At 46.3% G+C, this 14,378-nt stretch overlaps 1 protein-coding gene across 1 annotated transcript; it reads right to left on the bottom strand.

The window, feature by feature from the left end:
* Positions 1–805: 805 nt before the first annotated feature.
* On the bottom strand, positions 806–4,222 carry LOC136293578 (NADH-ubiquinone oxidoreductase chain 5-like). The gene is given in 5 exon segments (XM_066190544.1): positions 806–888; positions 2,202–2,295; positions 2,718–2,762; positions 2,764–2,945; positions 4,171–4,222. Coding segments are annotated over 5 exon segments (456 nt in total).
* Between the last annotated feature and the right edge of the window lie 10,156 nt (positions 4,223–14,378).

Genomic DNA, 14,378 nt, shown 5'->3' with positions numbered 1-14,378 from the left:
TCCATGCTGTAATCACACGAAATTCAGCTCTGGGGCACACCCAGAGCTGGCAGGTCTGAGCAGCTTCCCAGCCCTCTCCCAGCTCAGCCTCACACTTGTGCTCACAGGCCCTTCCCAGGGCTCCATCCCAGGGGCTGGGGACGGCACAGGGATGGATCCCAGGCTGGAGGGGAGGGAATCACTGGGGAAGGGCTCTGCCACTCCTGGGAGCTCCGCTCAAAGGAGTTAAAGCGCACTGAGGTGTGGGAATTCCTGCGGGATTTACAGCGTGGTTTGTCCCAGGAAGTGTTCTATCAAAGGCCGTGGGTTTATTTCTAGGAATATAAAGAAATAATATAATAATAGGATTTTGTTTGGGGAAGCTGAAGCAACTTGTAGGGAATAACAAAAATCCATCCTGCAGACGGGAAGGGTCCAGAAACACGGATGGAATCACACAGAGAGAAAGACTCAGGGAAAAAAGACACACACAGAAAGTCACACAAAAGATGCACAGAGAAAGGCAAAGACACACGGAGAAAAACACACACAGAAAGACACAAAAAATCCCCAAAGTCACAGAAACAGACACACACAGAGAGATTCACACACGCACCAAGGCCTCACACACAAAGACTCCACACGCACAGAACGACACACAAAGTCTCTCACTTATACACTGAACGACGCACACTGATCCTGCCACGCACAGAAATGCACACTCACACACAGAAACACTCACACAGATGGAAACACGCAGAAACACACGCACACAAACACACACTCCCACACAGAAACACAGAAACATACACAGACGGAAATGTACTCACACCCAGAAACACACACACACAGAAACAAACACAGATAAATACACACTCACACTCAGAAATACGCACAGAAATAAATACAGACAGGAACACACACACACAGAAACACACACACAGATAGAAACACACAGGAATACACACAGAAATAAATACAGACAGAAACACACACAGACAGAAACACACACACACAGAAACAAACACAGATAAATACACACTCACACTCAGAAATACGCACAGAAATAAATACACACAGAAACACACACACACAGAAACAAACACAGATAAATACACACTCACACTCAGAAATACACACAGAAACAAATACAGACAGAAACACACACAGACAGAAACACACACAGATAGAAACACACAGGAATACACACAGAAATAAATACAGACAGAAATAAATACAGACAGAAACACACACAGACAGAAACACACACAGATAAATACACACTCACACTCAGAAATACACACAGAAATAAATACAGACAGAAACACACACACACAGAAACACACACACAGAGAAACACACAGAAACACACACACACAGAAACAAACACAGATAAATACACACTCACACTCAGAAATACGCACAGAAATAAATACAGACAGAAACTCACACAGACAGAAACACACACACAGATAGAAACACACAGAAACACACACAGAAATAAATACAGACAGAAACACACACAGACAGAAACACACACAGACAGAAACACACACAGATAAATACACACTCACACTCAGAAATACACACAGAAATAAATACAGACAGAAACACACACACACAGAAACACACACACAGAGAAACACACAGAAACACACAGAAATAAATACACACAGAAACACACACGGACAGAAACACACACACAGATAGAAACACACAGGAATACACACAGAAATAAATACAGACAGAAACACACACGGACAGAAACACACACAGATAAATACACACTCACACTCAGAAATACACACAGAAATAAATACAGACAGAAACACACACACACACAGAAACACACAGAAACACACACAGAAATAAATACACACAGAAACACACACGGACAGAAACACACACACAGAGAAACACACAGAAATATACACAGAAATAAATACAACAGAAACTCACACAGACAGAAACACACACACCGATAGAAACACACAGGAATACACACAGAAATAAATACAACAGAAACTCACACAGACAGAAACACACACACAGAGAAACACACAGAAACACACACAGAAATAAATACAGACAGAAACACACACAGACAGAAACACACACAGACAGAAACACACACACAGATAGAAACACACAGGAATACACACAGAAATAAATACACCCAGAAATACACACACACACAGAAACAAACACAGATAAATACACACTCACACTCAGAAATACACACAGAAATAAATACAGACAGAAACACACACACAGAGAAACGCACAGGAATACACACAGAAAAAAATACAACAGAAACTCACACAGACAGGAACACACACAGATAGAAACACACAGGAATACACACAGAAACATACGCACACAGAAATACACACGGACAGAAATGTACAGTCACACAGAAACACACACAGAAACAAACCAACACAGATAAATACACACTCACACACAGAAATACACACAGAAATAAATACACACAGAAACACACACGGACAGAAACACACACACAGAGAAACACACAGAAATACACACAGAAATAAATACAACAGAAACTCACACAGACAGAAACACACACAGATAGAAACACACACAGATAAATACACACTCACACTCAGAAATACACACAGAAATAAATACAGACAGAAACACACACACACAGAAACACACACAGATAGAAACACACAGAAACACACACAGAAACACACGCACACAGAAATACACACGGACAGAAATGTACAGTCACACAGAAACACACACAGATAGAAACACCACACAGAGCCACACACAAACACACACCCACACAGAAACACACGCAGAAAGACACTCACACAGAAATGCACACTCACACAAACACACACTCACACAGAGGAAGACACACACGAAAAGACCCCACCACCCAGAAAGACATGCACACAGAAAGGCCCACAGACACACACACACCCCCCAAAAACCTGACACAGACACACAGAGCAAGACCCACAAGGACACACAGGCAGAAAAACTGACACAGAAACACACACACACAGAGACTCTGACAGATTCACACTCAAACGCACACGTCACACAACCCCAGAAAGACTCCCCACTCACACACACAGAAACACACACAGGAAGGCTCCACACACATCCCCAAAAAAGATTCCACACTCACACACAAACTCCCCAGACACACAGAAAAACATCACATTCACAGGAAAAAAGAAAACAACAAAAAAACCCACACACAGACTCTCTCACATACAGGAAGGCTCCACACACATCCCCAAAAAAGCCTCCACACACACACACAGAGCCCAGCATCACCTGGGAAGAAGAAAACCTGCATTCCAGGCTTTGTTTCCCTTTATCAACTCTTTTTATCCAGTGACTTTGGCACGGAAAACACCAGCATTCTCAGTGCACACCACCGCCTCTGGTAAACCAGAACGAAGCTCCCGATTTCCAAGAGAGTGGCGGTTTTAAAAAGTTGTTTCCCTCTCCTCCCTCTCCACAGCCCCGGGCAGCTTCCCACAGGTGGAATGGAGGCCCTTGGCGGCTGCTGTGAATTCCCTTCTGTGAGCAAAGAATCCCAACCCACTGATTTTAGGGCTCCACGTGGCGTTTCCTGGATTGCGCTGTTGTTTTAGGGGCCGCTTTCAAAACGCATCGGGGTTTTCATGGATTCAGGCACACGGCAGAGCCGGGTAATCAATGTCTGTCAGAGCAGACTGTTGAAGACATGCAGGGAAAATGCATTTCACCAAGTGAGTCCAGGCACTTCTGACACTGATTAACAATTAACCCTCCTCTCATCAGAGTCAGAAGTTGATTAACTACGGCACGCTTGATACAGAAAGGGAACGATTCAGGTAAAGAAACCCAAATAAACAGGGGTTGAAAATTCTCCCAGGAGAAAAGAACTCATTTGTAGGAGCACGGCTGCTAGAAAAAAATCCAGAAGGGATTTCCCCTCGTCTCCTTTTCCAAAGGATAAATCCCACGTCCCCACGCAAACCCACGTTTTACGTGTATCCGCATTACAAGCATCTTCCTGCAGCAGTGAAATGAGTAAACCTGAAACTTTCAAAGGGACTTTATTGCTCATTTTATAGATCGCCCCGGCCCTTTGATGAGCTGCCATTCCAGCAGGCGATCTCAGCTTTTCGCCTCTGCTGCTCCTCCTCTCCTCAGCCCCACCCATTTCCAGGTTGTCCGTGGGAACAGCAGGAGCTGGGAATTTGCCAGGCATCTCCCATCAGGGAGCCAAACCCCCGCAAGGATTGGGTCCAAATCCATCCTGGAGAGAAACAGGATACGATGGGAACGAGATGCAGCAGAGAAGCCAACCGAGGGAATGGTGCTCCAGGAAATCCAGGCTGGTTTTAGTGATGTGGAATAAAGGGCAGAATGGTTGAGGATGGAAAATCCCTCTCAGACCATCGAGTCCAACCATTCCCCAGCACTGCCAAGGCCACCGCTGATCCATGTCCCCAAGTGTCACATCCACAGGGCCTGGAAATCCCTGCAGGGATGGGGACTCCACCTGAGCACCTTGTCCGTGAAGGAATTGTCCCAACATCCAATCTAAACCTTTCCTGGTGAAGTTTGAGGCTGTTCCCTCTCCTCCTGTCCCTGTTCCCTGGCAGCAGATCCCAAATCCCCCCCCGGCTGTCCCCTCCTGGCAGGGAATTCCCGAGAGGGAAAAGATCCCTCTGGATCCTCCTTTTCTCCAGGCTCAGCCCCTTTCCCAGCTCCCTCAGGAATTCTCCAGCCCCTTTCCCAGCTCCCCCATCTGCTCCTCACACGATTTGTGCTTTTTGGATTGCTTTATCCCATATTTCAATACAGAAATAAAGGAATTTTGCTTCAGCCAGGAGAGCTGAACCTCCTCCTTGGGCAGCTCCAAATAAGTCAATTTTCTGCCGGTCTGAACCTCGAGCTTCCAGTGGGGCAGAATCCAGTGGTCGCCTTTGAAAATGGAGACAATCCCACTATTATCCCCATCCCATGGGAGGGAGCATTCTCCAGCCAGGGATTCTGGAGCAGATCCCTGTCCAGCTGTTCCTCCTCTGCCTAGAAATCAGGTGGAAATACATCAGAACTTTACTGCACGGTTGCAAAGTTTATTATTTTTCAGATTCCTTCTGCAGAACAACCTGCAGTGGGCTCCACTCTGGTGCAGGACAAACTTCTCATCTGTCCACCTAACCTGACGGCTGTTAATTAATTTTTAACAGCTTTTATACCACATTTCCACATCAATTTTAAACCATTTTTCAGTCCGTAGACACAGACATCCATTTACGCGCTGTCATTCCTCAGGTGTAAAACATGACTGGCACTAAAAGCCAAGCCCAAATGCTCCAGCTCAAATCTCACTTTTTTTTTTTTTACCTGATAAACTCCAGGGAAAACTGAAGGAGCTTTGCAGTAACAGCTGGGCTTAAAGGAGTGCTTGAAAGAAAATTTTTTTTCTGTATAACTAAGAAACAGGAGCAGTTCATGAGTTGCGCCGTGGCTGCTTTTAGTTGTGCTGACTTTAAAAAAGTGTCTGAGCTGCCAAGTTTCAGGTTTCACCTCTCGCATGTGTCCAGACATGCGGTTTAACACATTATCCTCAACCACTTTTGGAGCCTTTTTTGGGTTGGTTTTTTTTTTTTGTTGTTTTGTTTTTTTTTAATGGAAGCACCGCAGGAAAACGGAGCAGCGTGCAGTGTCAGGGAAGGCAAATCCTTCCCTCCCCAGCCACGATGGGTTATCTCGAGAAACAAACGCTTCGTGAGCTGATAACATTCCTCACACACAGCAAGTCCCTCTCAAAGCCACAGAGAGGGGGGAAAAAAAAAAATTAAGCACCAAGCGATTTAAATGTGAATTGTAGCATCAACCCCTCACCTGTTACACTCACAGGCAGACAGTCCATGATCTTATCTAGGGGTGGTTAACCACAGGCAAGGCTGTAAACACGGGTTTAACCAGTTAAGACACCCCTGACAATTCAGAGGAGATCTCAGTTCCCTTTATTTTGGCAAGCTAAGCACGCAAATAAAAATTCCTTTCGCAGTTAAATGTTCTTTTTAGAAGAGTTTATCGTGTAATTGCTTCACTGCGGTGGCCAGACTACCAACAACGCCACACAGAGAAATATATTTTTAATAAAGATATTCTTTGCACTTGGCTGGGCATTAAGTGAGAAAAAAAAAATTTGGTTTCTGTCCACAGAGAATAAAGGAAACTTTCTGTGGGAAGGGAGCCACAAATTGGACTTTCTCATCCTCACAGAGGCAATTCCACATTTTTGGCAATATTAAAGACGGTGGAGACACGGTTTTAAAATGCCCAATCCCCAGAAATAACGCTGTCTATTTTGAAAAGCCACCAAGCATCCACAGAATCCCACAAATAAAACAGCCAGGTGGGATGCTAACGCCATTCATAAAATCAGAAAAAAAAAGCGGTTTAGCAATATTCTGTACAACAAGTCTGAGGGATTACCCAGCTAGAGCCTGAAATATCCTGGATTTTTGGCTTAAATAACCTGATAACCAACTGGAACAACCCCACAGTTCATCCTTCCCAAGACCCCCAAGCCCTGAGGTCAACCCCAAACCCAATTTTACCCCCTCATTCCCGAATTCCCCTCTCAGAGCTGTCCCGGGATTAAAGCAGCGCTGCCCCAAGCAAAGAAAGGAGAGGAAATGTTTCCTCCTCGGTCTGTGCTGCCAAAATTCATCTGCTGGGCACCTCTGGATTGCCCCCAGTGCATCCACTCAGCCTTCCAAACCCCAGGATTGGCCCTGATTGTGCTTCCACCTGAATAAATAAATTCACCTGTCCAACTGTGGGAACTGAAAAAGGGGAGGACTTTCACAGCCTTGCAATAAGGTTACACAGATAAAAGTTTGGAACAGAGTTGAATTGTAGGCCTTGGAATACTTGGAGCAGAGAAAACTTCTGAGCTGCAAGGAAAATACTGAACGAGCAACTCTCGTGTGCTGTAATTTGAATGCGGAGTGTTTAGTGATTGGCTTAAGCAGATGCTTGTGAGCTTTTAGAATTAGTCTATCGGCTAAAAAAAACTTTGAAAAGGAACAAAGAGAACTTTGGCTTCTGTTGTTGTGGCATGAGTTTTACCATCTTTTACGTCTCCGCCTTCACTGAGACTGACAATGAGATAAAAAACTCGCGGAACGCCTCCGTTACCCCGTCCCGTTATTAGATATTAGCTCCAACATCCAATGACATTTTCCCGTGTTTGGACACCACAGGACAGGTTTTTTTTTTTTCAAGGAGAAACAACCTTTAAAACCAGCTCCAAGTGGGCCCTGGCCCTTGCTGATTCTCTGCTCCCACTCCCATAATATTCCTTATATCCATTATATATATAGATCCATTATAGATCCATTATAGATCCATTATATTGCAGGCATTTTACAAAGCTCAGCCTTCAGCTGCTGACCTGTGGTTAAAACCTGAGCCACGCTGCAGCTCTTGGGGCGTTTTTGTTTTTTTTCATGGAATTGAGGCATGAGAGGAGCTGCTGTTTGCCCTGGGCTTTTTGGAAAAAAAAGAAGGGAAAACACGGCTCCGTTCAATGCCAGGGGAGTTCTGTCATCCGGCTTTTGGGGAGGCAGCGTCCCACCCTACAGCTGTAACTCCTGAAGGCTTGAAAGCAAAGAAGGGGGTGAGAATTTGAGGTTTGAAAACCCGAGAGTAGCCTAAATGCAAAGCAAGAGGTTCAAGGTGATCGATTATTATGGGGATGTCTGACATTGCAGAGTGCAACTTTTAAAAACCGCTTTATTTAAAATAAAAAAAAAAAAGGGGGGAAAGACGGTTTAATAAGTGATGCAAAGGCAATCACTCGTCCTCTCCCACCAGCACATCAATGCCTGACCACTCCCTGAGTAAAAACCCTCTTTGGAAAGACCAAACCCTCAGGTTTTGTTGCTGGGGAAGACACGATGAGGTATGGAAATGAAGTGGAAAATGCCTTTGATCCGAGCAGATCTGCTGTCCCAGCTGGCTCCAGTCAATGCACAGAACCAAATTCTTGATGCAGAGAGACAAATTCCGCTCCTTTCATATCTTACATAACCCAGCAAAAATGCGTTTCGAGTATTTGATGTGACTTCAGTTACCCTGTGTACCTTTTGGTAAAAAAAAAAAAAGAAGAGGAAAGAAACTTCTCTGTATCAAAAATCCACATCTCATGATTATCCTTCTTCAGAGCTTACCCTTGGTGGGCTCACTAAGTTCTGCCAGGGAAAAAGAAATCCTGTGGCACTGAAATACGTGAGCAGAGGCCTTTTCCTCCTCTCCTGGGAATTGTAGGTGATCTGTTTTTTCCTCCACCTCTGAAATCTGGCTCCAAACAATAGTTTGCCCCCAGCCAACCATCATTTGTCAAACCGCCAGGGCATTTCTGAGCCGGGGCTGGTCAGGAAAGGGAGGCAAGGCGACTCCAGCATTCCCTGGGGAATTCGCAATGGCTCAGGGACTGAGGTTCCCCATCCTGGCAGCTGGGTGGGAGGCAGAAAGAAATTTGAGGAGTTGGTACAAAACAATCGATGCCACAGCCAGGAGCGATTGCAGCTGGCTGGGATACAAAGGGATAAAAAACAATAAAAACAAAGGAGTTGTGGCTCGATGCTCTACAAGACAAACCCACACATAAATATAAACTGCCCTGTCCTGATTTTGAGTGTTTCATCTGTTTGGTTACGATATCCTGGAAGGGACCCACAAGGACCATCCTGCACCTCTCCCATGAGGAAAGGGAGTCGGGAATGTTCAGCCTGGAGAGGAGAAGCTTCGGGGTGACCTCACTGTGGCCTCGCAGCACCTGAAGGAGCTGCAGGAAAAGATGGAGAGAGAGGATTTCCAAGGGATTCAGGGACAGGGCACAGGGAATGGCTTCCCACTGCCACAGGGCCGGGATGGATGAGATTTTGGGATAAATTCCTGGCTGGGCTGGAATTCCCAGAGAAGCTGTGGCTGCCCCTGGATCCCTGGAAGTGTCCAAGGCCAGGTTGGAGCAATCTGGGATAGTGGGAAGTGTCCCAGCCCGCGGCAGGGGTGGGATGGGATCATCTTTAAGGTCCCTTCCAGCCCAGCCACTCACGGGTGGTGAATGCCCCAAATTCCAGTTTGATTTAGCACAGAGTTCACAGAGCCTGGGGCACTCCAGGGAGGCAATGACAGCCCTTCATCTCTGCCTCCTAAAGGAAAAAAAAAAAAAACTACAGATTTTAGCTAAATTAGCAGGTTGGTCCAACCAAACCCTTACTACTCTGAGTATTTTATCCACCTGTAGCAGAGAGTGCAGGTCAGAGGACACTCAGAGCCCTGCACCCCAAATCTCTCATTTCCTGTAGGCAGCGAAGGAGAAATCCTACCTCGCTCCACACATCACTCTCCTGCTCTAATTGTGCCGTAATTATTAACTTCATTTATTGCTTCACAGAAAAGAGGTTTTCAAGTCCATGCACATCAGCTGTAAATCTGCAGCTCTTTGATGCCTCGTGAATATTATAAACATCCATCTTAAGGTTTTCTCCACTAGAGATCACCGGTGCCAGTGGCGGTTTTTTAGCCACAGCCTCGCAAATCTCTCCAAATGTGAGAATTATTATAGGGGAAGGGAAGATGGGAATTTCTGTTTCCTCATTTGATGAAATTAAGCCAAAGAGTCAATTTAGTCAATTCTGAAATGTCATAGAGACAACTTTTATATATATATATATGTACACAAATAAATAAGAGCTGAAATAAAGCAAGAAGGAAATGAAACATAAAAACCCACAGCAAAAGTCCTTCCTGAGACAGAAAGAATTTCTTCCCTTCTGTGCTGTGGATTCTGAATGTTATCAGACTAGATTGATATCAGGCAGTGTTGCAATAATCTCAGAAAAATAAAATAATTACGAGGAACAGAAAGCAGCCCCAGGCTGGAATTAGCTCTGCCCCAGCCCTTACACCCACATGGTGTTCTAAGAACTGATATCCCAGAGCAGCAGCTGCAGTGCCAGCGTCTCCTGGGTTTGCTTGGACATTCTGCCTCCTTGACTTCTGCAGCAGCTCTGCTGCTGGGTTTTAATAATAAACATGAAATTAATTTAAATATGTTTATATAAAGGCCCGCTGGTTTGACTCTCCATCCACGTGAGGCTGATGAGATGCCCTGAACCTTTCCCAAGAGGGAGGTGCCGCTGTGATCTTCATTTTTGGATTTTTGCTGTGTAGCTTTAGTTTTAAAGGATGGGCACAGGACCTGACCTGGGAGCAAACTCCAGTTTTGGAGCAGCCACGTTTCCCTGGACGTGAGGTTTTTATCTCCTTTTCTTCTTTGTGTTAGAGCCCGGACAGCTGGGATCCAGCAGCTGAAAATGCTCTGTCCTGAAACAGCCAAGGAGGCGATTATCCTACTGATCCAAGGCACAGAGAGCTGGGAATCACAGAAACAAGATGTTTCATTACTCCAGCCAGGCACAACAGATGGACACAGTGAACTTCCAAGGAAAAATGATGATCCCAGCCAGAAAAAAAAAAAAAAACAAACCTGGGACCTGAACATGCACCTGATGCTCTGAAAGTAAAAGCCAAGGAAAATCTGTCCATAAAAAAAAATCCCACAAAGTGACTTGGTGTGTCCAGCCTGGAGAAATGACTGAGGGGAGACTCATCCCAGGCTGGAGCTTCCTCCTGAGGAACAGCTCTGATCTCTGCTCTCTGTGGCCCAGGGAAGGTTTACGTTGGGTTTTAGGGCAAGGTTCTATCCTCAGAGGGTGCTGGGCACTGCCCAGGCTCCCCAGGGAGTGGGCACATTCCCAAGAGCTCCAGAAGAGTTTGGACACCACTCCCAGAGATGCCCAGGGTGGGATTTTGGGGTGTCTGTGCAGGGCCAGGAGCTGGATCTGTGATCCTGTAGGTCCCTTCCAGCTCAGGATATTCCATAAAATAGATTTTTTTTTTTTTTAGCTGCCTGCTGAAAGAAGGAACAGCCACACTCTCCAAGCTCTCACCTAACACACAAAAACTCTTCATATCCAAAGCACCAAAACGCCTCAAGCCCAGCCCGAAATGACATCTAAAGCGAACCAGCCCCTGCAAAGAAGCTTTGAGGCACTGTCGGGGCACACGAGGCTCCCGCCTGCGCTTCTCTCCAAAGCTTTTAGCTCCATTTCAGTGTATTAAGCTGAGCTCTGAATTAGTGCAATTTGCCACAACAGGTTCCTTCACATCAGGACAGAACCGGGGCAGCATTTTTCCCAAAAAAAAAAAAAAAAAAGGATTAGATGACGGCTAAGTGCTCCCGTCTGCGTGTTTAAACTCCTGAGCAGGGTAATCACCACCCTGCAGGGCACATCCCCGGGGCTGGGGAGATAATCTGGTGTCTGTCTTGCTGCTTTTGACGTGGGGAGGTGAGGAAGGGAGGGTAAAGAAGTGCCCTGGAGCACCAGGTATTCACCAGCCAGCAAGCAGGAGCCGGGCTGGGATGGCAGCCTGCTCCTTCCAACCAACCCCGAACAGCTTCATGCCCGCACTCTGCGGGATTTAAGGGGCGAAAGGTGGGACGAGTTGTTATGATACCACTAAAGGCGGTGGTTCAATCAGGTTTTTTTGGCCCGTTAAATTTGAAAGAACAGACAAAAATGACAGGATCTCGCACTTCAACCTAAGGCAAGGCTGCTCCTGCCACGGGTGTTAATTCTCCATCCATATAACTCAAGGCAGGCTGAAGGATTTCAAATCTTAGCTGCCCTAATATTTGGAAATAATCGTGTCACTGGGCTACAAGGAGGAGAAACGCATTTCTTTACGGGAAAACACGGACATTTTGACATAGGCAAGACGATTGTTCTCACAGACACGCTAATTTGCGGGCAAAACTAATTAGGAGTGTGAGAACAACTCTGTTTTAACATTTTGAAGAAGCAGGATGTCTAATCTATTTGTACACCTGATTTTGCACCCCGTTGCTGCAAGGATCTCTTCCCACTTTGTTTTTTAGCATGCACTCCTGGTACAAAAAATGCAGGCTAATGAAGGATGGAAATGGAGTGGACCTTCCCCTGGACTGAGAGCTGGGGAGTGGAAACATTAAATTTAAAGAAACTACAATTTTCCCTGCAGAGCAATGAGGGCAGGACTGGGTTCTACCTCTGCCACCTGTGCAAACTCCAGGAGGATTTCTGGGAATGGGATGAGCTCTAAGGGCCCTTCCGACCCAAACCATTCCGGGATGATCCTTTGGGGTTGTTTTAACACAAAACCTCAGGTTCTAATCTTTACTGCCCCGCTTCCGGACCTTTAAGATGATATCAACAATGGCGTTTGGAAGTTTATTCCAAGCAGGTTTCACGCGAGAGTTCAGATTTGTCTGAACATCAAAGCAAGACCCAGACAAAACCCAAATGAAAACCATTTTACCCCAAACTTGGTTGAAAACCAAAGCCTGTAGTTCAACCCAGGCACATCAAAAAACCCCAGGCTCCAGGGAAGAAATCCCAATCTCGTTTTGTTGGATCGTAGCTTGTGCTCCCTGCTCATGGACACAGCAAGGAAACAAGGAATGCCAACAGTTATCCTGAGCCTTCACCTAAAATCACGGAATCCCAGGATGGTTTGGGTTGGAAAGAACCTTCAACTAATCCCATTCCACCCTCTGCCATGGGCAGGGGCACCTTCCACTATCCCAGCTTGCTCCAAGCCCTGTCCAACCTGGCCTTCGGCATTTGGGCACTGGGAATGACCATCCCGGTGCAAATCCCGTGCAAAGCCCGGGCGAAACCTCCTTATTTGGGCTAAAAGATTCTCCCGGCAATAATTACCGGAGAAATCCCTGCCAGCATCACATGCATCACTCAATCCGCCTCAATCCTTCAGGAAAGCCGCCACCTGAAATTCCTTCTGAAGTTTATTGGCATGGAGCTATCACGGGTGCCTTTTCACCACTCCTGAACTGTTGGACATGCACCTCACCCAGGAGGCCTTTGAGGCCCACACGGGGATAACCGAAGCATTCCTTTCCTTTGAGTCCACAAGATCCAGCCAAAAGATCTGAGGGAAGGAATTAAAGTCTTGAGGAACACAGACTTTGGAAAAAAAAAAAAAAAGAGGGGAATTTTCAGAAGTATCAAAATTCATGCAGCAAAATTATTATTCTGTTTTAATTTTTCATCACAGAATGGTTTGGGTTGGAAGGGACCTTAAAGCTCATCTTGTTCCAAGGCCCTACCGTGGGAGGGGAATCTTCCAGGGACAGGGAATCTTCCATGGGTTGGGAATCATCCATGGGCAAGGAATCTTCCATGGGTTGGGAACCTTCCACTTGGTGACTTCTTCTTTGTAACCTGAGTTTTAACTCTTGATTCCAGCCAGGGCTCTCCTACGTAATTACCACAACCATACAAACAGGAAATATTCCCTCTCTCTTCTCTCCCACCTGAAAGTTGGGGAAATGGAAAGCCAAGCAGGAAAGGATTGGGATAACCTCCCTCACAACCTTGAGTTAACAAGGCACAGGTGGCTCCCCTACAGAGCTCCCAAGGGTGCAGGAAAAGGCGCCAGTTCCTCTAAAATGGATTTTGTTTTTCCTTGCAGCACCTCGGGGTGCCAATGGCAATCACCTCCCTGACCCAGAGACCACATCTCCCCCACCTTGGCCGTGCTTTCCCTCCTCCTCCTCCTCCCGCCACACAAAGGGAATTCATCCCAAGTGTTGCGGGGATCAGCACGCGGGATCCACCCCGTGTTAAAGCCGATTACGGGATCTCCCAGCTCTTGACAGCGAGCATCACCCAGATGTCAAACCTCAGAGAGAAAGAGAGAGAGAGAGCCCTGCCAGAGCCAGGCTAAAGGCTGCAGATTATCCCCTCTGGAAGGGATGTCACTGAGAGGATGTGACCGGCGGGGAGCAGAGCAATTATCACGCTGGGAAGCACTAATTGACTTAAAGCAAGGAAGGCACGGCGGGAAGAGGGGGAGCTCTGGTAACCGAGTTAATTGTGGGCTGACTGGAAGAGTAAAATATCACCATGCAGAGGTTGATGAATCACCAAGCTGTAGAACAACCTGGACAACTCCCTTGCTCCGTGCCATAAAACATCCCTCTGCAATTACCTCTGGAATTCACCTGCACTGCAGGTACAGGGCCCGGCTGGGCAGGGGGGCACAGACACACAAAACAGGGACAGAGTCAGCTCTGAATTCTCCTTCTCTGAGCTGAGCTGTGTGTTCTCACACTTTATTCTTTGTCATCACAAACCTTTTCATCTTTTTTGTCCTTTCCTTAAAAAAACTCATCCAAGCAGAGGTGTGACAATGGGGAGGAGGTTCAAAGTCACGGAGGAAGCTTGAAAACTTGGAGGTTCAAAAGTGACCTGAGAAACAGAGACCTCAAC

The sequence above is a fragment of the Chamaea fasciata genome, unplaced genomic scaffold, assembly GCF_029207755.1.
Source record: "Chamaea fasciata isolate MVZ Bird 193981 ecotype frontalis unplaced genomic scaffold, bChaFas1.0.hap1 SCAF_8, whole genome shotgun sequence".
Classification (NCBI taxonomy): domain Eukaryota; kingdom Metazoa; phylum Chordata; class Aves; order Passeriformes; family Sylviidae; genus Chamaea; species Chamaea fasciata.
Note: the sequence above shows the minus strand (reverse complement) of the source record. Positions and strands in the feature narration are given on the sequence as shown.